The sequence below is a fragment of the Ischnura elegans genome, chromosome 2 (genome assembly GCF_921293095.1).
Source record: "Ischnura elegans chromosome 2, ioIscEleg1.1, whole genome shotgun sequence".
Classification (NCBI taxonomy): domain Eukaryota; kingdom Metazoa; phylum Arthropoda; class Insecta; order Odonata; family Coenagrionidae; genus Ischnura; species Ischnura elegans.
The window spans coordinates 101,854,593-101,877,553 of record NC_060247.1 but is presented as its reverse complement, the minus strand read 5'-3'; the positions used below and the strand labels follow the sequence as shown (position 1 = coordinate 101,877,553).

The following is a 22,961-nucleotide window of genomic DNA, read 5'->3' as shown; positions in this document are numbered from 1 at the left end:
AAGCTCACTTATAAATACCCTAATCACTAGGTATATATTCGATACGCGTCACCTGTGGTAATGCATGAATTTTAACGAAAATGGATTTATTTTTAAGTATTTGTCTTGTTACTTGAGAGAGCCATCTATAATATAGAAACGAAACAGCGAGCTACCAATGCGAATGGATTGTGAACAGGTGCTGCGCTTATGTGCACGTGTGAAATCTTGTTGGACTTCCTTTTTTCAATTCTTAAAATAAAAAATCAGCCTACTTGTTCTTGTTCGTCCGTCGTGTCCTACTTCGTGCTCAGATGCTGTAACGATTCCGTCTGTTCGCTTCTTGAAAATACTCGCGACGAAAGTGAGTTCATTGAAACCGGAAGGATTTAAAAAAAATATTGGAGGCTTTTAAAAAACGCAGCAGTTGCAGAAATCTTGGGTCAATTGGCTCGTATTTAGTTCACAGACTCTCATTGTACGTCTGACAAAGGCATGGAAATGGCGAGTGTCAGTTGAAATCGTTATTTTTGTTCTTTAAATAGAGACTCGGTACCTACTTGTGAGACACGGAAAAAATCACCTCGGCGTTTGCTAAGCCCATTCCAAGTGAAACAGCTGAGCTTAAACGTTTTACGTCAATTTATGTTAAAGATATACATGCATTCAAAATAAACACTCAAACGAGGATGTGCCTATGCAATTGCTGAAATAAGTTCCTCTGTTTCTGAGGCTGTCGACACTTGCGGTTGAATCTTTCAATAGGCATATATGCGCGTGCAAGTAATGGATTGTGCTAAATTTTACGCATTAAGAGTTTTTTTTTGAAGATTTTAAAACAATGTTGAAAGAAATAATTACCTATTTTACCGCTTCTTTCTCATACGAATACTAACTCTGTTTTTTTTTGCAAGGTATAATATTTAATGGTTAATGGCGCAATTGATATTGAGTTGATATTAAGACCAAAACCTAGAATCAATTTTTTGAAGGATCTTAAATAAAATTTTAAATTAAACGTTATATGAGTATAAATTATCTCCACCGATTTAGGGCTACTTACAATGGTAGCATAACTAGTTAACTAAGTGGAGGTTTCTATTTCCATTATCGATTAAATATCAGTCTATCATTTTTTTCTAATCTAATCAGTAAAATTCAAATGAAGCTTCGTTATTAAAACTATAATGTAAAAAAACATATCGCTTATTATCGCATACAGTATTTTTTCGATTAATTCTTGTCAAAGGAATCCTTTTACGTGTCCGCACCGACATTATTTTGGGGAATAGAGGGGTTCAGCTCTCAAACACCCCCTGACTACACCACTGTTACGTACTGGCGATTGTTTATAACTCCACCATATCCGTTACGTGTCGGAGTATTTTTTAGATCTCTTTCATGCGGTTACTCATCGGCAGTCTTCCTAACGGTATATCCATATCCTCAGGTGCCGTAGGAACACCGCCTGCATATCATGTATTCATGGCGAGGGAGGGCCTGTCTGCATGAGTTTATAAACGGTGGATGAGGAGATGACTCAACCCAATCGCCTATCTGTATTCTTTTGTTTCGTTAGCCCTTTTCACGGGCCCTCTCGCGTTCGAGTATTCTAAGGGTATGAGAGAGGCCCTCGCCCAGGTAACCGCTACTTCTCAGCATCCCTTGGTCCATTTTTTATCATCTTCGCCTACGGCGTCCCTTCGTCCCACACCTTTTCAACGCGTTAACAGATTCGACGCGATTAAAACACAGAGAGTTATTTACATTTCCCATGCACTACCTCGAGCCCCGAATGTTTTTTGGGGCGTAACCCCAAACCAACATTATTTACACTAGGTGTCGGGTGTAGGAAGGAAGAAGGAACGTGATGTTCTTACCAGCCTTCTGAGGAATTCGTTTCCCTCCTGGGCGCATGCGTGGGAGAGCCGTGAAGGTTGAAAAAAAGGGATTGGTTCAAAATGATTTTTTTTTCTTTGTTTCGTTCGAGGATTGATGACTACGGCTGAGAATGGTGTCGTTAGCACATTAGTTAAAAATGGAGTTTCAATCAACGCCTTCATTTTTTTTCCCTTTTACTCCAGCATCGTATGTAGGATAACTTGAGTTACTCCATGTCGGTTCGAATAAAAATGTACAATGAGAACGCTGTAATCTATCAGGTCCAAATGACACATAGTGTTGTGAAAAATCACAATTATTGAATTTTCTGTCACCTTAATAATTTAGGTTTAGCTGGTCTTTTTCCTGTAATTAATAAAGTTAGACATATTACCCATCCTTTTAGAACGCCGCATGTCTCACTATCTATCATAAAAAACCTATTCCATAAATCCTCATTTATGATCTGTGGCTTGTAGAAAATTTCTTATTTGAAGCATGAGAATAAGGTTTTGAAAATATTAGACTTATGGTTTATCCATTTTTAATGAAAATGACTTTAACGCCTAAAATTCAAATTAGACAACTTAAAATAAGGAATTTATAATAATATCGATTTAGTCCTTCTTTATCAACTGAGTTACGGACTACACAATCCTTTCATACATTCAAGTTGATGGGTACGCACGTTGATCCAAGCCTTGGACAGTAGAAAATCCATAATGGTAGTGAACCTTACAAAGTTTTATTTCTTTATTTCCAATATGGAGAGGTTTCACAAAGTAAAGCCTGCAGTTATCAGTTTTAGTAGAAAATCCACACAGGAGGGATTCGAACCCGCGACCCCTCGTATGGCAGGCAAGGACTTCACCCCGCCGCCACCGAGGTGGGCAAATTCCTGCTAAGTTATTTGAGCCCTCAAGAAGTTAGCATAAATACCTAAATATTTTTAGCTCTGTTTTACGGTTTTAAGGTGGGAAATCTACACACTAATCGGAATGTTGCCTTTAAAACATTTTCTTCTCGCACTGTGCGTAACTTAGTCCGTTATGCCACTCGCGATACCGTTCGCATTGTGTTTCTGTCCTCAGACGTCAATGACACTCGTCGGCAGTCTCTCTGTGGAGATGTCTTCAATCTCTCTCTCTGCCTCCTTCCATTAGCCCTCGGCCGCTGTCCTCGAGGCCACTTGCCATGAGCGACTCCCGCCCATTGGCTCGCATCAATCACGTTCCCTCAGCCGCACCAGTGGATGCGGTGACCGCTGTCAGAAATGCATCGCCACAATATCCTCGTAAGTGCACCTCGTTCAGACCCGTGCCGCGAGGAATTGGTGCATAGGAAGATTGGCTGACATAACGTCTGCATTCGTTGAGTGTGAGATTGAGACCAATCTGGGAACTTAGTTCGTCCAGCACCCCAGTTTGATTGATGTAAATCAATAGATGAAATAGCAACATGAACATTTTTTGTTTAATCCGAAATATGCAGAATACGGAACATAAATTCTTTGTAGATGAATTTCATGTCTCAATGCGTTGGATGTCTGAGAATTCCGTTGTTACTACGATAAGAAGATAAAATTCTCGTACACAAGCTACCCGGTTCATTCAGTTTTCATCAACATTCTTGCACGTATCTCTTTTCTTCATAACAAATCGCTGCTCATTGTGTGCAAAATGTTCATTCTTAAAAGCTTACTAATTTCTTGCTATTGACAATTTTTGCTGAAAGCGAATGCCATCCAGTGAAAACTAGGAAGGGGGATCTTTGAATTATCATAAGCCTCTCGAAGTTCCATAATTATAGTTGCGTTTCTCCACTCCAGAAGTTGTATTGCCTCCTGCAATTATTTCCATTCGGATTAATCGATTGGTCGGATGTGAGATTGACGTTTAAAAAGTATTGGCCAACTTAATGAGCCTGGACACAGTAATGAGCAAGGTGATATTACTAACGTAACGTTTGAGGCATGGTGTTGATGTAACAACTAGAGTATTGATCTCCCAATCTAAGGATCCATAATAAATTTCCGGCGGTGGTGATTTTCCAGGGCAAGCTCCATACCAACTTGTGATATTTTGATGAGGCACTAATAACTATAATTTAATTTTTGTCACTTACTACTGTTATATATACGTGATATTCATCAGTTAGAGTAGGAACGAATGATACGATTTTTATTGTATATCCTGCTTTTATTTTTTTAATAATACGAAAGCCAGGAAAACAATTAATGTAGACTTTTGACGTGGCCCTCGCTTTAAAGAGTATCATCGCATGTAATTTTCGATTTAAAAAAAGGATTGATTATGAGATGAGGGATATAACTGCATAATTGATGAAAAATTGTCCGAGTGGAAAGACCCTAGCAAAATGAGAAATTTTAAAAAGCGCGCGCAAAATCACCACAAATCGTATACCGATTCCATTGCTATTCGGGTGTATTTCTATTGAAGTACTGTACTTCATTTAAGTATGCCGGGACTAGCCACGGCGATAACTTTACGGGAGTCACCCGCAATGCACAAATTGTGCAAAAAATCCACAGAGAAAAAAATCATTCACCTTGACAGGGATTCGAACCCGGATCCCTGTATTTCCGACCGAGAGCACATGCCAGATAAGTTACCGAGGCACAATACTGTTCTTAATCAAAACTGGTCTCCTTTATTTCATTTCCTACAATATGCATATGCTCCTTATGTCGCGGATATTTTTTTGGAGGCTCGGTCTGCAGAATCTCTCGCTTTCTCTACTCGTTCCTCTTGTCGCCATTCACTCCCAGACTCGTCTGCCTTTTAATGGACCCGATCGTGGGAAAAACAGAACCCCTTCCTCCCAGGCCATCATCGTCTCCCACGGCCGAAAAGGCCACTAACACTCTCTCCTCCCCCGCTTCTTCCCGATGGGGATATTCATCTGGCGGAAATAATCGCCGAGGAGGGGAGGAAGGGGTTCGGAGGCAATTAGATCCCCTATATTCCACGGGGATTACGAAGGTCGTGATCTCTCCTCTCAGACGAAACAGGAAGGGGACGCATGGCAGAGTATGTCACGGCGATGTGGACCGCACTTTGATCCGGCCTCGAATGGGCGACTTCAATATTGTGGGTGGACTTGATCTTTATTTTAATTTTCTTCTTCTCCTACCTCTCCAGGTTTAGGTATGTTGGTTGTTTCAAATTCGCTCTTGGTTGTTCTAAATTCTGTTCCGTTGAAGTTCTTACTGATATAGAGTTTGTTAGTCGACTTCCATCATAAATACATGTCCTAACGTGCAAGTCTCAATTACATTACCACTTCTGAATCAACGTGAGGACGTTTTTCAGGACCGATGTAAAAATTTAGTTATAATTATACATCTTTACCATTAAAAGGACACTACTCTACCGGTTCTTTTATCGAGGCGTACTTCTGAGTTTCAAATTTATGGCTTCATCTTTAAAATTCCAGGGTGTTCAAAATAGAAATTTTTTAACATTTGTGTCCTAAATCCTAAATTTGAATACTTTACCTCGGTATTTTCTCAGGTATAAGATTTTTCTGTGTGAGATGAAAACATGAATTGAATGTCTGCCTTATCTAACCTAAACATTTCAATTTGATGAGAGATTTTAAACGAGAAATACGGCGCGAAAAAATAAAAATAGCCCGTTGAGCGGAATTGAATCATCTTCTTGAGATGCCGAATGACTGCATCGTCTGCAGGAAATCCAAGCACTGTTAACTTGAACTTCTTGTTTTTTGCTTTTGTTATGAATGAAACAGAATCCCATTACTCTTCATTGTCGGATGTCTCGCTGGCCATTTGAAAGTTGATGCCGTCTATAACGCTTTTGCTCGCAAGAATTTTTGAACTCGCACGCTTATTCGTTTCACCGTTTTTAATCCTTTTTCTTACGATGATGTTTTGATATATATTTTTTACTGAATGAAAAACATTTTTGTAAATGATGGCTATTAAGTCGACAATGCACGTTGTGAATGAACTCTAGTGAGAACTTCTCTGTTGTGAGCTAGGTGTACATCAAACAACATGCATGATTTTGCTGGATTATTAATAAAGATTCATCGAAGAGTTTTTTATGGTATGACCGCTTCGCTTCAATTATGTATTGTTTGTAAAAAAATAGTATTAAAAGTGTGAACAAAGATACATGTATAAATGTTAATGGACAAAGTCTATAAGTTCAGGAATTTTCGTTTGAAAACCTAGTATCACTTCCACTTGTAAAAAATTGCAAAATCTCCCGTTAAAATATTTATGAATGTAATTATAATTATTTTACTAATGAAAATGTGTTAAGACATTATTTTGGAACTTTATTATTTATTGCCTAGTGATGGAAATGGTTAAGGTATTTTTACGCCTACGATTTTCATAGAAAAAACTTTGTTTACCACTACCAATTATGGCTCTGTGGGAGGTCAAAACTCCCATAGCACCACTTTGTCTGCGACCCTATCAGTTACACCGTCAAGAGTTTTTCTTCTTTCCCTTAGGAACTTATAGGTACCTATCTCTTCCCTGATTCTCTTCCTCTTGTCTCCGTGTGTGGTAACACCACCACCCACCAACCTGCGGAGTAGCCTGGGAACCGAAAATTATCGCGAAACCCATCGCACGAACTTAGTTAGTGGTGCCTCTCTCTCTCATCTTGCAAGTGTCAGCCGGATGTGTGGTCACTGGCGCGTGGTGTGGGAATGGAACCTTTATTTCGCTTTATTTCTCTCGCTGACCCTACCGGGCCTTATATACAAAAGATCGGTGAAGAGTGGATGCGAACTGCGCTATGGGGATCTTTTATACATGTGCTTCCCCTATCTCTCTCCCTCGAGTCTCCTTATTTATTTATTTTTTTTTATTTTTATCTCGAGAGGATTTCGAATTAATTGGAGCCGAGGCTCCCAAGTGGCGCTTCAAGGTCTCCGGCGCTGGATTGATTAATGCCACCACTCCGCCTTATACGAAGCGGATCGCTGTGGTGAGATACACACACTCACAAAGGATAGGAATGCTTTCGTATCTACGTGAATATGTATTTATATTGCCGATGACGATCTAAAAATACGAAAGTGATTGTTTACATGATGTTACCAAGTTTTTAGCTCAATAGTTTATGTATTCCCGTAGTTTAAAATACAAAGGATGCTCCCGTTACCCGGTCAGGGCACTTTAGATTTCCTATCCTGCTGATATCTGCCTAGCATAGACTGTGTCATTCTAGTGGACCAGAACAAGGAGTCAGTCAATTCGGAGCGTATCGCTGTGGTGAGGTGCATACTTACAAAACGTTGGATGCATATCGAATACGTAAATAAATACATATTTATCTTCATGTTGATGGTATAAAAGTGCGAAAGTGGAGAATAACTTGATGTCTTCATGGTTACAGGTAAACATATTCTGTATTCCCGTGATTTCAAGCACAGAGAATGCTTCCATTTTCAGTCCCAGGGTACTTTTGATTTTTTATCCTGCAGTCTAGTATATTATTAATGTACAGCCTCTGATGACTTTCGCATCCTTCTTTACCTGTTCCATATATTTTGTTCAAAGTCTTCCTTTTCTACTTGACCCTCGACGATTGTCTTCATCAGGTGATCATGTAATAGGATATGATCTATAAGGTTGTTTCGTCTTCATATCAAGGTTTTCATGAGGCCTCTCTTCTCTCCTACACTTCTAAGGACTTCCCCATTACTAACTCGGTCGACCCATTTGATCCTCATAACTCTTCTGTAGCGCCACATTTCGGAAGCCTTCTCTATCCTTTATTTCTTCCTTATTCTGTTGAATCCTTTGATGTCACGGAGAAAATAGATGTTTCACGATGAATTTGCGTTGAAAATAGAGGTGCTATGTTTCTCCAAATCCGACCAAAACTAATTCCGGCTCTTCTTTTTAATTCGTTTCGGGAAAGAGTGAGGTCGCTGATCCCTAATTGCGTTTGGAATGCCTCCATATCTTTTTTTCCGTATCTTCCCCCGCCCTCGCGTGATGTCTTGTTAAAGGGGCATCTCGCGAGACGTAGCAGTAACTCAGCGTGCAATTCGAGTCCCACTCTCCGCTCTTAAATTCCCTTGACCATAATAACCGCTTGAAATAGCTCGGTTTATGCACACCCGATGGGCGCGTGTCGCAGCATATCTTGTTTCATGGAAACTGCCTCGCAACTGTAATAAAACGGCGATTCGGTCCGTGGTTCCTTTTTCTTCCGAGTGTATTTCGCGTGAGAATCCGTCCCGTGATTGTTACCTGTGCCGACAGCACAGGAAGTAAAACCTCTGGGGAATATTTATTCACGAAATTGTGGAAGACTTTTAATTTAGCCTAAAGCCTTATGAATTCTTCCGTAATAAATTAATGGTTTCCTCTCTCTTTACTTATTTCACCGTCTAGATTTTAGCTTAAAATATGGGCCTCAATAAGCTTCATCATGTATAACTTAGGCTATTGGTTAAAAATTATATGATGTTAAATTTTTCACCGCATTGCTTTGATATAGTCCCTAAAATTAAATTATAAATATCCATGTAATCAGTAGTCTTCAAAGCAGCCATCAAGCTACTAGCTTGTACTATAGGCCTTAAACAGACTCGGATCACGACTATGGCCATGATTATTCCTCGCGTTGCTTTAATGCAGGCTCCATTATCAAGTCAGGAACGACATGTGGTATCTTTTCAATAATGTTTGAATACGAGTCAAGCAAGAATAAAACTTTTTAGTTCCGCAGTAGCCAGTAATGATGTCATAAAAACCATTTCCGTGGAACACAGTCCTTTTCATTTGACTCCTCATGACGGGTTTCCGCTAAGGAACGTTTGTACCCATCAAATACTTCGTTCTGGCACTGCTGTTTAAACATGAATCCCTCGCTGTATTCTTGTGTAAATGTTCGTCGCAGTAGTTGCGAATAAATTTATCACAATTTTAAGAAAGAAAGCCATTTTCTAATGCAGGATAGTGAATGCCAAAATAGCTATCTGTTTTTCATGTTCGCCAATTTTATGTGATGTAATTAAATGGCTAAAACATTTCTTGCGACATTTTATTAAATTATTTTCAGTGTACAATAAATAAATCGTATTTTAAGACTGTAATTTGGTACCTCTTTTATGATGTGTTTCTTCTGATCAGATCTCTAGCCTTGCCTTGGATTTTAAGACCCTGCCTATTTTTTGGATGGAGTTCCTCCTATGAGAATGATGGTCGAGTCTACTCGTTCCTTTCCTTATAGCATGTTGGAAAAGCTGTAATTTCCGATAATTTCTTCCCACGATACTCCAGGTTTTTCTTTCAAACTACCCCGAAAATACGGCTGAAGATCGTTCCCATTAGAGCTTCCCGAAGGTTCTCTCGTGGTTCTGTAACGCTTTTAAATTATAACAATTATGGCTGAGGAATTTAGACACGCCCTTCGTGAGTTTGGGCTTCGTGAGTAGGTCTGTGTACACACGTACTTATAAATGTATCCGTAACGAAGCGTGTCCATGATTGTTCTGCATTAGTTATTTGTGATTCAACATTCGCATGTAGTCTACGATTTCATTCGACGAATATCTAAGTTATGTTTACGTTTCCGAAAAGTAACTTGCTTTATCATCCGTTTCATAGATTCCCCGTAGTAAATATGTGATGTGCGCTTACGGTTACCTATTAACTAAGTCAAACTTTATTATTTCATTCACTCCTTCGATCATGACTGTAAAGGTGTAAACCCATATATATTTCTCACCGAAATTAGCTCGAATTATGGACGCCACTGATTTACTTATTACACCCGTTACCATTTATTCAAGAAATTCACCATCTAATTGCATAGGTACCTGATCAAATCCGAAAAATATTTCAAATATTCCAATTATTTTTCCTTGCTTCAATGGAATTGCTTAAATTTTTTTCTTTACTACGCAGGAAAAGCAATTAGGGCATATATTTACTCGACCCAAGGAAAAGCCTCATGTAGCTATGAGGATACGAAGCTAGCTGACATATTCTAAATCTATATACTACCCTACAAGCCGCCTCAATAGACATACGGCGGGAGTAGTTGGGACACCAGCCTTTTACCTGTATAATTAGTAAAATAAATTAGATGTGCGTTGGTAGGGTTATTTGACTACGGCTTGAAATTTAAGTCTGTAATTCTCAAGGAAAAAATGAATTGCTAAACCTATCCCGTTGGCTTCAAGGCTCTCTTAATTTATCGCTGATTTCGTACCAATTTGTGTGTATTTCATGTCCATGATTCGGTCCAAGCTACTCATAAAACCGCTGTGAATGTTGGTATGTTGTTGAAAACCATAGGACTTTTACTTCGATTTATTTTTTCTTATTTATTTATTTAAAGACACGTTGCAAATAGGCCAATGGCCAGGTGGCAAGTAATTAGCAGCTAAAATATAAAGCCTGCACCATGTTAAAAAACATTACTTTATCTTATATTCTATTACTCACAGTTAATTTATCGAATTTTCTATTCGCGCTAAGATATTTATTACCTTTTTATCTCGTTCAAAACTATCCCACTGCTGCCTCACGGATGTCGCTATTCATTTTTTCCCTTTCTGTGTCCTTCAATAGGGTGACGCTGCCGGGCTATCCGGGGATAGCGGGCACTACGTCGTCGGCTGTTGGTGCGGGCGGGAGCTCGAACCCGGCCCTCTTGCTCCAGCAGCTGGCCCCGCCTCCCTCCCCCGTGCACCTGACGGCATGGGAGCGCTTCGGCGTGGACTTCATCCTCTCCTTCATCGTAGTCTTCACGTACTTCGTGTGCATGGCCGACTGCAACGGGGGTTGCGGGGGAGGCGGTGGCGCCTCCTGGGGTGGCGGCGGTTCCTCCTCATGGTGGGGCGGAGGTTTCAGCGCCCACCGACGATGGCTTCAGGGACAGGCCGCACTGCCCATCGGCGCCGCCTACCTCTCTTGCTCGCTGGTCGCGGTAAGTAAATGCCCTTACCTACCTCCGTCATAATATCTCCGAAATAATGAGGGAAAACTGTCGCCAAAATCGATTTTTCGATCAATCGATTTTTAACCGAAACGAAAAGTGTAAGTGAATGTCCTTACGTCCATCATGATATCTCCTACATAATGATGGAAAACTGTCGATTTTTCGATCAATCGATTTTTAATCGAAATGAAAGCTCGAATTTTCAACAAAAATCGAAATTTGAATCAAAAGATCGATTAATCGAAAAAATCTACGGTTCTTTTTTTACTACAGTTCGTACAAGGCAAGTTATTACTCGTATGAAAAATACTCTAATACACATTTTAGTTATTGAAAAAAATACCAAAAAATCTACTTGGAATACATGCTGGAAATATTGGTGGTAAAGATTTACTAATGCTCGCACATCAAAGTTTTGGGGTTACCGCTTGGAACCTTTCGGCTTCACTAAAATTTTTATTGAAGATCGACTGATTTTGATGCTTTCCTGAAGGCCGAGGGTGTGCCTTTCCAATTTTACCCGCACTAGAGTAGCTAAAGTCTTTCACATGGAACGGATGAGGTTATCTTAGGGTGGTAGTAACTGCTGAGGTCCAACTAAATACTCATGATCGAAGTTGAAAAATCAAGTTTGGATCGAAACTCGAAGATCATGGCTCGATCTCGATTTTTGGCTATTAAAACTCGATTTTCTAATTTAGTCCATCCGAAAATTTCGCCGGGATCCCACCAGGCGTTTTCAGGTCGAAGTGAATAACTGAATACGCTAAACCTGAAGACCTGAGCTCGACCTGAAGAGGCAGGGTGGAATCTAGGCGAAACTGTCGCCAGCCTGTAACAACCAACGTGGCAAAAACCTGAAAGATAGTGTGATAGTATGTCGTGACATTTTCTTCCGAGTAAGTGTTCAGAGTAATTAGTTCAGCGTAAACTGATGGTGGCTACAGGGCCAGATCGCGCTTCCCATAGGTTCCCATACCTCTCAGGTTGTGGTAAGAGTGTGAACTCGTCTATGTTCGTGGGTGTTAGGTGCACGTAACGTGTACACAAGGTGTCTTGTTGCGGTGACGTTGGACCGCGAAACCACCAGCCTCGTTTGTCTCGGCGTGCGGAACGGCTCTTGACACCTCTTTTTCCAAAGCATATTTTTATTTTATTTTTCTTCCATTTCAACAGTCATAGTTAGTCTTTGATGTGATCGTTTATTGTAAGTTGTTGATATGATCGTCTTTTGTTTGTTGTTGAAACCCCCGATGTAAAGTCCTCATTCCGCAGTTTTCTGCGGGTAATTTAGAAAAAATAAACAAAATAATTTCCCTCTGATATCCGTAGAAAAATATCCTGCCTAATACGTCCTTTTTTCTGCATGGCCACTCACCGGGCGGTTCTGTGACGTAAAGTGAGGCATTGAGAAGCATTCGATAGAGTAATTTTGGCTTCTATTCCGAAAAATACTTTTGTAAAATTTAATGAACGTTAGGTGCAGTTATAAATTAGTGCAAGCATTTTTTGTGTATTTTTTGTTAGCGGCGTGCGTCACGACATCTCCCGCCACAGTTGTTAAATACATAGTGCATCTACAGACAACCCGGTTCCGCCTGTTGAGGCGGCTTGCGGGGTAGTACGTATATATATTAGCCATCAATTTATTTATTAAACACCAAAAACAGCAGTAAGGCCGTGAAATTGGTTTGCATAAAAGCAAGCGAATAATAAATTATGTACGTATGATAAAAACAAGCATAAAAATAATCTCATGTATAACAATGAACTTAAAAAAATACTATATATCGATGGCTAAGTTCTAACAGCACGTATCTCAAAAATAGAAACTTTTCAGGAGAGCAAAAAAACCAATTATATTTTTTTTATCTGTACACTGAAATTAAAAATCAAAAGTCCAAATGGAAAAGAAGCATTCATTTGCTAACAAAGAGTTGTTTATTGCTCGCATTTTATTTTTTTAATGTTATTACACTTTGTTTAAGAAACCAGTCTCAAATCGGTCATATTTGAGATTCGTGTTGTATCGGAGTAAAAGGCTTCGTAGTTGGCTGTTGAAACTGGAGGCAAAAAGGTTAAGAGAAGAAGAAGTATTTTAGAGAGAATTAAAAAGGGAAGGTAAATGGTAGGAAAGGGATCTATGGGAAATTGACAGTCGGAATTTGGGCTGGCTTAAGGTTTCTGTATTGCGAGTCTAACGGGCTTGAATGTGGAGTGGAAAGAAAGAAAGGAGACCAACGAGTCTGAAAGACCCATTCATGATGTAAATGAAGAAATTTTACGTCGGATGTCAATCGGAGGCGGGTGGGTGGGGTGGAATAAGCCAAGTGAAAGTAGTATTCCTTGAAGAGAATCTGAGGTGGGGTATGCGATGTCGTACTATTGCTTAAGGCCTGTTTACACGGTACATTAACCCGTACCTACGCGTTAATGTCTGAATGTATGAACGCGTGAATGAATACGAAAATGCACCGAGTAAACATCCAATTTGTGCGAATGCATGAACAGAAAATAGAACCTGTTCAAATTTGGTTCATGCATTCGTACATGTTCCGTTCCGGTCCACAAAAAACGTTCACGCAAACAGACATTAACTCGTACGGGTTAATGCGCCGTGTAAACAGGCCTTAAGAAAAATTGAGCGACGCTCTTCAAAGTTTGCGCGCTTAATATGCAGATATACTTATGTATAAATTCACTGCGCATCCACATGGGAGCTCTCTTGTTTGTATTTACTCCGAGGACGGGCGCACCGGTGGGTATCCCTTGACACCTCGTCAAGCCGTCTTGTGACCCACCGCAGGACTTATCCGGTTTCCGTGGTTGGAGCACGCACGCCTCACTACTGTATGTCCCAGGGTACGCTTCCCATGCAGAACAGCACGTGTTTTCCGTGGGCGGAGTGCGAGGGCATGGTTTCCCGTCGACTTTTATCCTCTTTGGAAGTTTCCTCTCCAAGGAAAAGACACATCCGTGACAGATTCGATTGAGCCCAGGCGAACAACGTCTTTCCCCCTGGCGCCTAATTGTTATTGACGTCGCCAGCTCGACGAGAGATGACAAGGGTTTTATGCGCTCAAAAGGACTTTGTGTCATCACGCGTTCCATCAATTCCCTTCACCGACTCTATCGATCTTTGTGATAAGGAGAAATGGAAAAAAAATTGACATTTTCTTCGTGAAATTTTCATTCGATTTTCATGGTAGGGAGAAACGGGAAATTTTGACTTTTATGTAGAAGTCTCCCGAATAAATCCACGTGATCATTACTTGTAATTTTGAATTTGTGAGCGCCTTAAAGGAATTTACTTCACACTTGACAGTCAGCAATCCCAGGATTAATTTGACGCAGATGTTCAAACTATTCTCCGATGAGTAAGTCTTTTAACATTTACACAATTCTTCTGTTTAACATTCTTCATTACCTGCACTGTGTATCTCATTGGAGGCCTTCAACGATTGTTTTCAGTTGACCGTCATGAGTCAAATACTGGTGGTGCAAAAGCCCAATTTTTTATCGCTGTCATCTTAAAAAAATATGGTATAGATATGATAATGATACTCATCTGTTTCGCAGGTCTATAAAGCCAGAGAAAATGATTATTTCGGTTTTATGAAGACTATTAAAGCCACTGAAAACTCTTTCAGCCATGAATGTAGAAGTAGACTTATTTAGTTCTGTTGCTCCAGGTTTTCTTTTACTTCATTTGGTACTTCCATTTCTTAAGGATCAACTGTGAAGACCTGGTTACACGATACGCTAGCGAGTGTAAGTTAACTCGTGAATGCACGTATAGTTTTGGTAGATGGGAACATATACGACCGCATAAACCAAGTAAATGTAGATTGTATTTTCTGTTCATGTTTCAAAAGTACTCAAGGAGACGAACGATGCATATACAAAGAATTTGGTCAATGGTAAAGTTGAAGACGATCAATATTTTAAAATAAATGCAAGGTAAATAGGATACGCGACCAAGACGTTTTGCAAACTTGATCCCATCCGAAGAAAACCGTCTTTCAGTCTTCCGCGTAATGTTTTGCGCGTCAAAAAGCTTTTTCGCGGAGATTACGCACCTATCATGAGCGTGTTTTTTAATCTTTTTACTTTTAATTAATATTCTATTTTTTTCTTGGGGAATCATATAATAAATTAAACCGGAGCTGTTATAAAAAAAATCACCCGAAAAATTTATCACAAACGCCATCTATTGATAAAATTTTAAATAATTTTTCCCATTTGAAATTATAGTTAATTATTTACTGCACAAAGGAACAAACTTTCAAATGTATGACAATTGAATATTGTTTTGTCATCAGAAGCAAGTAAGTGTGGAAAATGTTGAACCGATCCGACAATTGGAAGAAGATTAAAAATTAATTACAAGATCGATTTGACAGACAAACAGATGGAGGAGGTTAGGGAGAAGCGTGTAAAAAAACTCCTCGTGTTTCAAATTACTCTGATGTACGGGGAGCGAAAACCTCCGTGGGAATCTTCGAAAGCCTGTCGATTGAGAATGAAGTCGACTTTCCCGTTTGCTGAACCTCGTCATTCTTATTTCCCATGAAGAGTTCGTTGGGACGCATTTCGAGTCGTTTTTCCGTCAGTTATAATTTTGATAGGCTCACGCGAACCTTCGAGGGTTTCCTTCGGCCCTGACCTCCCCCTCTTGACCCCGCCACGAAATGAAGTTTACCGTCGACTCTTTATGGAAAGAGTGACGCCTTGAGAACCTCACGTTTACCATCAATTCTTCGTTTTTTCTGTAGTCTCTCTTCCCTGGTTCAAATCGGTCGATATCGGCAAACGATATGAGAGTTGAAATGGAGAGCGGGTGGCCCTATTCATTTTCGCCACCTTAATGATTTCCTTGCATTGATGATTCTTCCGCCTTCGAATAATTTTAACTTCTTCCTAATTGCTCCCTCTATGGGACCGTTAGGGAGTTTTACAGTTGAATTTAAAGTTGAATTTTTAAGTTGAATGCATTTGGGTGAATTCTTTAAAATGTCTTCAAAACAAATATGTCTGTCATTAATTTGACGTACATTACAAGTACTCTAGATTATCCCTTACCCAATTTTTTTCCCTCACCTACCGCCCCCCCTACTTAATTCCACCAACTTATTCTTTTCGAACCGCCATTGATCCCAAGTTTAGCCCGTGAACCAGAAAGGATAACTTAGCCGTTACAATTTTTTAGATGTTTTTTTTATTTGTTGATAATATCAGACACGTAAAGTTTAGGAGATTTGATTAATGTTACTTAAATTTAGAGGGTAAAAACTAGACTTGATAATTCCGCCAAGTTCCAAGCTTCGAATAAATAGGTGAAATTTCAATAATATTTTTTCTAGGAATATAGCTGATTGAAGAGGAGTAGTTAATCAGTGGAGGTCAGGTAATTCTCTATTAAAGGGAGTGTTTCGAGAGAGTATGAATGTTTATTAAGTGAATTATTCCCAGCTTGCACCAGTCACCAATCCTGGCATCGTGTTGTAGCGTTCATTGCTGCCGTATATGCCCGAAATTTGGTCTATTCCATGGGTGCCGATAATCTAACGTGCGTGAGACCTATCCTCTGATTCCCATCTTCGTCTATCCGAATCAGTCACGCCGACGAAAAACGGGAATAGTGGAGGCCACGTTCCGAAGGGCCGAGACGTGAGAGGAATCGTGTGGTAAAAAAGAATTAACATTTAAGGAGCCCGCTTGAGAAAGATAAAATAAAAATCCGATTGGGAAGCTCCACCAAATTCAACTTCGGGGACTATCCCTATGTTCAAGCTGAGAATATGTCTCAAATACAATTGGCAGGTAGCCATACGATCAGGGCGCATTCAGCATCAAATTTGGCGGAGGGGGTCATGACCTGGATCCGGGAAGTATGGAACACCCTCCGGGAGAGAGGGGAGAGGGAATTCTGCGCTCTACTATAAATACAACTCAAACTTCTCTCACGCATGGGACTTGTAGCCATACATTTGCATATACACTCCCTTCTTTACATGGATAAAATAACTATTAGACTAATATAAAATTAATACTTTTTGATATCCTTTGCAGGGTTATGACCCTTGTGTCCCCCACAGTGGGCTAGATCGATAAAAGCTGGCGAATACCTCAAAAAACGATTTTTTTGAGCTAGGAACTTGTAACTTACGTTACTACGTCATCTTCGAGGTACAAAATGAAGATGACGTAGTAACGTCGAAACCTAGGTTGGGAATATATTTTGTAATCATGAAAAATTGCAAGTGTTTATTTCAGTATGGAAGAAAATTCCACTCCATCGCGCTTGTAACTTCGAATTTTATTTATCATTCTTTTATTCTCTTCCCATCGTCTTCAGCGTAGGTTGTAGGTTGATTAGCATTCTATGAAGACCATATTACTATGAATTTAATTGCTAACTTTTTGTCAGAGCAGTAACAGACAAGCAGTGACAAAAAGTCAGCAATTGAGGTGAGCACTTATCATTACGTGGAATTGGCGCTACAATCGAGTTATCAGGCTATAATGAGAACGTATGCAAAATTATCACGGAAAAATACATTTTTTTGATCATAAATCGGTCATTTAGCATCAAGGACGAGTCATCAGTGAAAAAAGTCTTTAAAAAAACGATAAATGGGGATAAGGAAAGTAATTGAAACGAAGCCGCGAGAAAGTGTAATACTAAAGGTGGGTAAGGGAGGGAATGGGTGAATAGTATGGCCCCGGTTAAAGATATCCCAGTCCGAGCTAATGAAATTTATATCAAGTACTGAGGTAGTAGGTGTGGAGAATTGATATTGTTTATTTCAATATGGAAAAATAGCACTGCTTCGCGCTTAGATCTTCGGATTTTATTCGTTCTCTTATGTTTTGAAAATTCTTTTCTTCTCTTCCCATCTTCTTCTTCCACTCTCGTTCTCAGCTCCTTATACTCCTCTCTCTTCGTCGACTGCGTGAGGAGCGATTAAGGAGGCCACCCAGCCATGGGAAAAAGGAATGGTGGACGGAGGAGACTCTCCAACAGATAAAAAGGTGTCTGGAGATGGCGAAGGAGGGGAAAGTCCTATTATTTTTTCATCCCCCCCCCTCGTCTTGTCTTATTCTCTTCCCCTCCCTCCCGAACTCCCCCGCCTTATAAAGTAGGGCCCTCTCTTCTGATCGTCTGGGAATCAACACGAACAAGGACCGAGGGGAAATAATAAATGGACCTTGCGGGACGGAGACTTCAACCGAGGGCTTCGGGTCTGGGAGAAGGGAGAAGAGGTCCACTAAAGACGGAGCGAAACGTCGAAACGTTACAAAAAAAGAAAAGAACCCATTCTTTCCGTTTGTTTTTTGCTCGAACCAATTTACTCCTCCTCTACTACCGATGCGACCTGAGTGAGTACCCATATTTCTTCCTCTAAGTCGGTCGGTAGTTCGAAACATTGTCTGATCATCGAAGGTAAATTGAATATCATGAGAAAAAAAGGATAAAGGATAAATTTTTTTCGTCCCGAATCAGGAGTGAAATGGAGTGATTTTGGGAATAAGAACATACGCATTGACATTATACTTTCTTGTATCTGGTGGTCCAATAAAAAGGATCTTAATGAAAAAAGTTATTCTCTCCGTTTCTGCCTCTCCATTGGTGATTTAGATTCATAACTCGCTAAAAAATTCCGAGGAATTAATCAGAATTATCTCGTCATGAAGGGTGCCAAATTTATAACTCATAAGCACGAGCTTTTTGAGAAGCAATTCGATAAGGACGCTAAGTATCAAAACCGGCAGCTAATACGATGTAAGTGTGGAAAGTGCAAGTTTCTCTGGACATAATATTTTCCTTTCTATGGGCTCAATGCACAAGTCATCAAATTCTTAATAAGGACATTTGTATACATGTACCTGATGTCCTATATGATGCTGCAATATAGCGAAATTACATAATATAATAATAAAAATATTCGTATGAGACTAGAAATTTTATCGAATTTGTACTAAACCCATTCAAAAATGAATGTACAGGTTAACGATGAGGAAATGGGAGAGCTTAATGTAATATTGGAGGTATCGGCGGTTAAGGATCTCATCTTTCGATTTCATGTCGTAAATTTGTCCCACCTCTTTGCTTCTGAAGATTATTTTGAAGTTGGATCGCTTCGAACGGGAACGGAATTACCACCTTAGTATCCGTTCCACAAGAGTTCTTGTATCCTCTCTTGCGGGCGAGCATTTCGGAAGGGTGCGATCAAGATATCCCAGCTTCATGGACCAACCCCTCGAAAGCCGCGTGCTTTTTGCACGATTGCATCGCGCTAATTACCCGTCTATTAAGCGCGAAATCGTTCGAGGCCCATTTAATCCACCCGTTCGGCCATCGAAGATGAAAGTGGCGGCTCCTCCCTCTCGGGTTTTTCAGTACTTAATTAGTACCTCGAGCGAATCACCGCAATGCCTGCTGATTAATCGCTTTCATCGAGATCATTTCGGCAAATTTGAAAACGGAATGATTTTCGAACCACAGGTTTAGGTTCCCCCATTAGCATGAAAATTTGGACCGTGGCAGCAAGTCATGGTGGATCAAAAGAATGTGATGAAATATTCAAGACAGATTATTTTTTTAAGTTCCGCTCAAGCGTCCAGTCGTTGACGAAGTATATTTTTTTTTACTTTGCCTAAGTATGTAGTTTTCTAGTATGTTATACAATAGAAGCCACTTCCGAATAATGACTGTTCCATACAAATATTTGGGGCGAACGAGACGAGATACGACAAAAAGTGAAAGAATCGACCCCTCTAAAAATCGTTTGAAACCTTAGGATAAATAGTGGAAACGCATAAGTATTTATCTATAACAATGTTACCAACTGTCTCTATGCCTACACTCTGTGGGGACAGGATATTTGACCTTAAATTAGTGCGAAGACTCTGAGGAATATGGGATTCCAAGCATCAAATCTTTCATTATGGAATCATCAAAATCTTCCATTATGGAAACAATCATACCAGCAAAGTTGCCAGCAATTTCACAGAATTTCTAGCACGTTAGTTTTCTAAACCGCATCGACACGAACGCTTACACAAGTCCATAAATACTCCATAGTTGGTATTGTCGGCTTTGTGTAAGGTTAAGTATTGCTGAGGTTTTTTTTCTCTCTCTTGTCCTCAATTTTTAAAGTTGATTAGTAGAGTGTTGGAGTATAACGTTTCGGGTTACTATTATAGATTCGGGACGTTTTTTTCCATCAATAGGGTTTGTTTTTTATTAATAATGAACAAATCTTATTTATTGCAAAAATAGTACCTAATAAAGGCATAAATACATACCGAGACGTTAACCAAAAATGTTGTATTAATCAAGACAATACTTTTCCTTGCTGATCAGTGTCCTCGAGTTCATGATTTGACTTGGAGGTCCACGATTACTCTCCCAGTGAAAGTCCTTTGGCGTATCCAATAACATAGCGTGTGGATTGCAATTTTTCTATAATCCTGTCGTATTGATTAGTAAAACCCTTTTGAGGTATCTTTTTGTGGTATCAAACCAGGTCATTTTTCCCAGATGACCGGTAACCTCTAGTTTATGGTTTGACTGGTAGGTGCAACATTACTCTCACAGTTAAAATCTCCAAGACACTAATCAACGTTAAGTATTGTGTCATTCTGGCTTAAACGGAAACGGTGAACATAACCGTCTGGGTACCTCTTTTCGTAACCTTGACCAAAGACACCGGTCTACCCATCGAAATTTTATGAAATGAAACGATCCAACACTATCGGCATCCATGTGTTCCATCAACGGTGGAGGACGTCCCTGGATTCGGGATGGAAAGCTCTACCGAAGGATTTTACGAATTAGGGGTTGATTACGGATTTCCGGCGAAAGAAAAGGCTGAGGTTTTGAGCTGGCAGGTCTTCAACTACACCTCTGCGAAGGACCCCAGCGGTCCCTACACCGTGTATGGGCGAGACGAGGTAAAAAAATCTTAATCGGATTTCTAAATTGGGAGGAGGAATGGCGGCGTAGGGACAGAGGTTGGGAGGCTGAGGTGGTGTGAGGAAGGAAATTTTCAGAAGCCCTCAGGGGGTCTTCAGGTGGTTGAAGCGCTCCTAGAGCCCATATTAGTAGTTCTTACTGCCACGGCCACTGGTTCGTGGTGGTCCTCAAGATGATTGCGGTGTATACGGTTGCATATCGCACTATCGCGGGAATGATACTTCAAAAGGGTTCTTACTTATCGATATACCAAGAATAAAGAAAAAAAATGCGATTCACACGATAATTTCATGGACAAGTCAAAGTATTGTGACTGTGAAAGTAATTTTGCACCTACCAGTCAAACCAGGAACTCGAGGAAACTGTTCAGCTAGGAAAAATGGTCTAATTTGATACCTCACAAGGGTTTTAGTAATCAAATCACCAGTGTTATAGAAAAAATTGCGATTCAATTGCTGTTTTCATGGATAAGCCAATAGATTTTAACTCGCAGAATAGTGGTGAACCTGCCATTGAGTGCATGAACTCTGAAGAAACTGATCAGCAAGGTAAAGTGTTGTGGTTTCGATATTTTAAATTGAATTTTAAAAAAATGATTGTATTTCTAGGCCGTCGGAAGTTTTTCTTCTCTTCGTAAGTGTACGAAATTTATGAAAAAAAAATTCGAAGTTTTTTGTAAATTTCGTGGGGAAAGTTTTTTAAGGTTATGAAATGAAATAGCGTGTGAATTGAATTTTTTTCTTTAATACTGGTGTATCGGTGGGAAAAACCCTTGTAGAGTATCATCCGAATCCGTGCGTTTAAAAGAATCTTCATTTAAATCGGATTTTTTAATTAGGAGGAGTAATAGTCATGGTCAACGCGGGACAGAGGTGGTAAACGGAGGTAGTGTGAGGCGTGGGGGTTGGAGGAAATTCTCGGAAGCCCTCGGGGGCTGAAAGGTGAACCTGGGGTGGGACCACTGTACAGTGGTCGTGCCATCTCCAGGGGCGGGCCTCAACCGAGAGATCCTCTCCTCTGGGTCCTGGCTCAGGGGAAAAATAGATTGACGATACGATCATGTTCGCGGCTGTAATTTATAGCACTTATTCGCCCCGAACCTCGTCTCTGTTATTAAGTACCAATAAGATTTCAAAGACCTTTTATGAACGACTCAAAGGGGTCAAAAGATTAGTGGCCAAGATTTTTTTAGAGGGGAAGGGAACAGTGCCTACCCAGCAAAGTTAAGGTCTGCTCCCGTAAGCACCGAGATAAATGTTGTTTTCTTTTAAATTCCAATTAATGCTCTTGCTTGTATATTTTCAGTTGTCCAAAACCATTTGCTATTCAACCTGCTTTAATTTTTATATCTACATATTTATGAAAGATCTTAGAAATATACTGCCTTTGTGTAAGAAAAATAGAAAATGCAACCGCTGTACGAAATTTGTACTGAAAAAAATATACGCATGCAAGCTGCGTCATAACAGATTAATCATGGTGAAGATGAAAATGACACTTCAAAATATTCTCGGGTTCGGTAGCTAATAACAAGTATATTTGATACTATTAAAGTAAAAAATAGTTGGAAAATGATTGATAAACTCGATATAGAGTTTGCAGATGCACCTTAAAAGGTAAGAAGAGTCGTGAAAAACATGAAATATCGCAGAATCTTCTTTTCTACCCTTATATTCGGGATAGAGAATTATTCCTCGTTTTTCAAACGTCTCATGAACTAACAATAAGAAATAAGTATGTACTTAGAGCGATGTAGGATTTCTAATTCCCAGCTAATCCATCTGCAAGCTTTCATGTCAATAATGAGGTAGAAACTTTCATTCTTTGTGCTCACGTTTACGATAGAAATTTTCAACCATTCAGAACTAAGAAAATTGGCAAAAAAATAAACAATTTAACTGAGGCTTCTCAGGAGCGACATAATTACTCTAGGAACAGACTGGGTCGCAGGTCGGGAGCCTATTTTTTTCGTAAGCTAAAAAGTCGCACAAGAAAAGCTATTTGGTGTGGAACGCGCGGATAACTTAGGAAAGCCTGGTGATTAAAATCGGACAAATTAAAGGAAAGTTTCTCGTAAATTACGACTTAGTATCAGTTTTTTGCTTATGCGAGGCTGTAAAACGATTTGGGTCGCCAGGTAGTAATTTCGAATAGAA

The 22,961-nt window shown here is 39.8% G+C and overlaps 1 protein-coding gene across 1 annotated transcript in view; it reads left to right on the top strand.

The window, feature by feature from the left end:
* The window catches only part of LOC124154259 (neurogenic protein big brain), a 167,932-nt gene that overhangs the window by 106,218 nt on the left and 38,753 nt on the right, over window positions 1-22,961 (top strand). Inside the window, exon 3 of the mRNA XM_046527867.1 lies at window positions 10,454-10,811. Coding sequence (XP_046383823.1) covers window positions 10,454-10,811 — 358 coding nt within the window. The remainder of the gene's footprint in view (window positions 1-10,453; window positions 10,812-22,961) is intronic.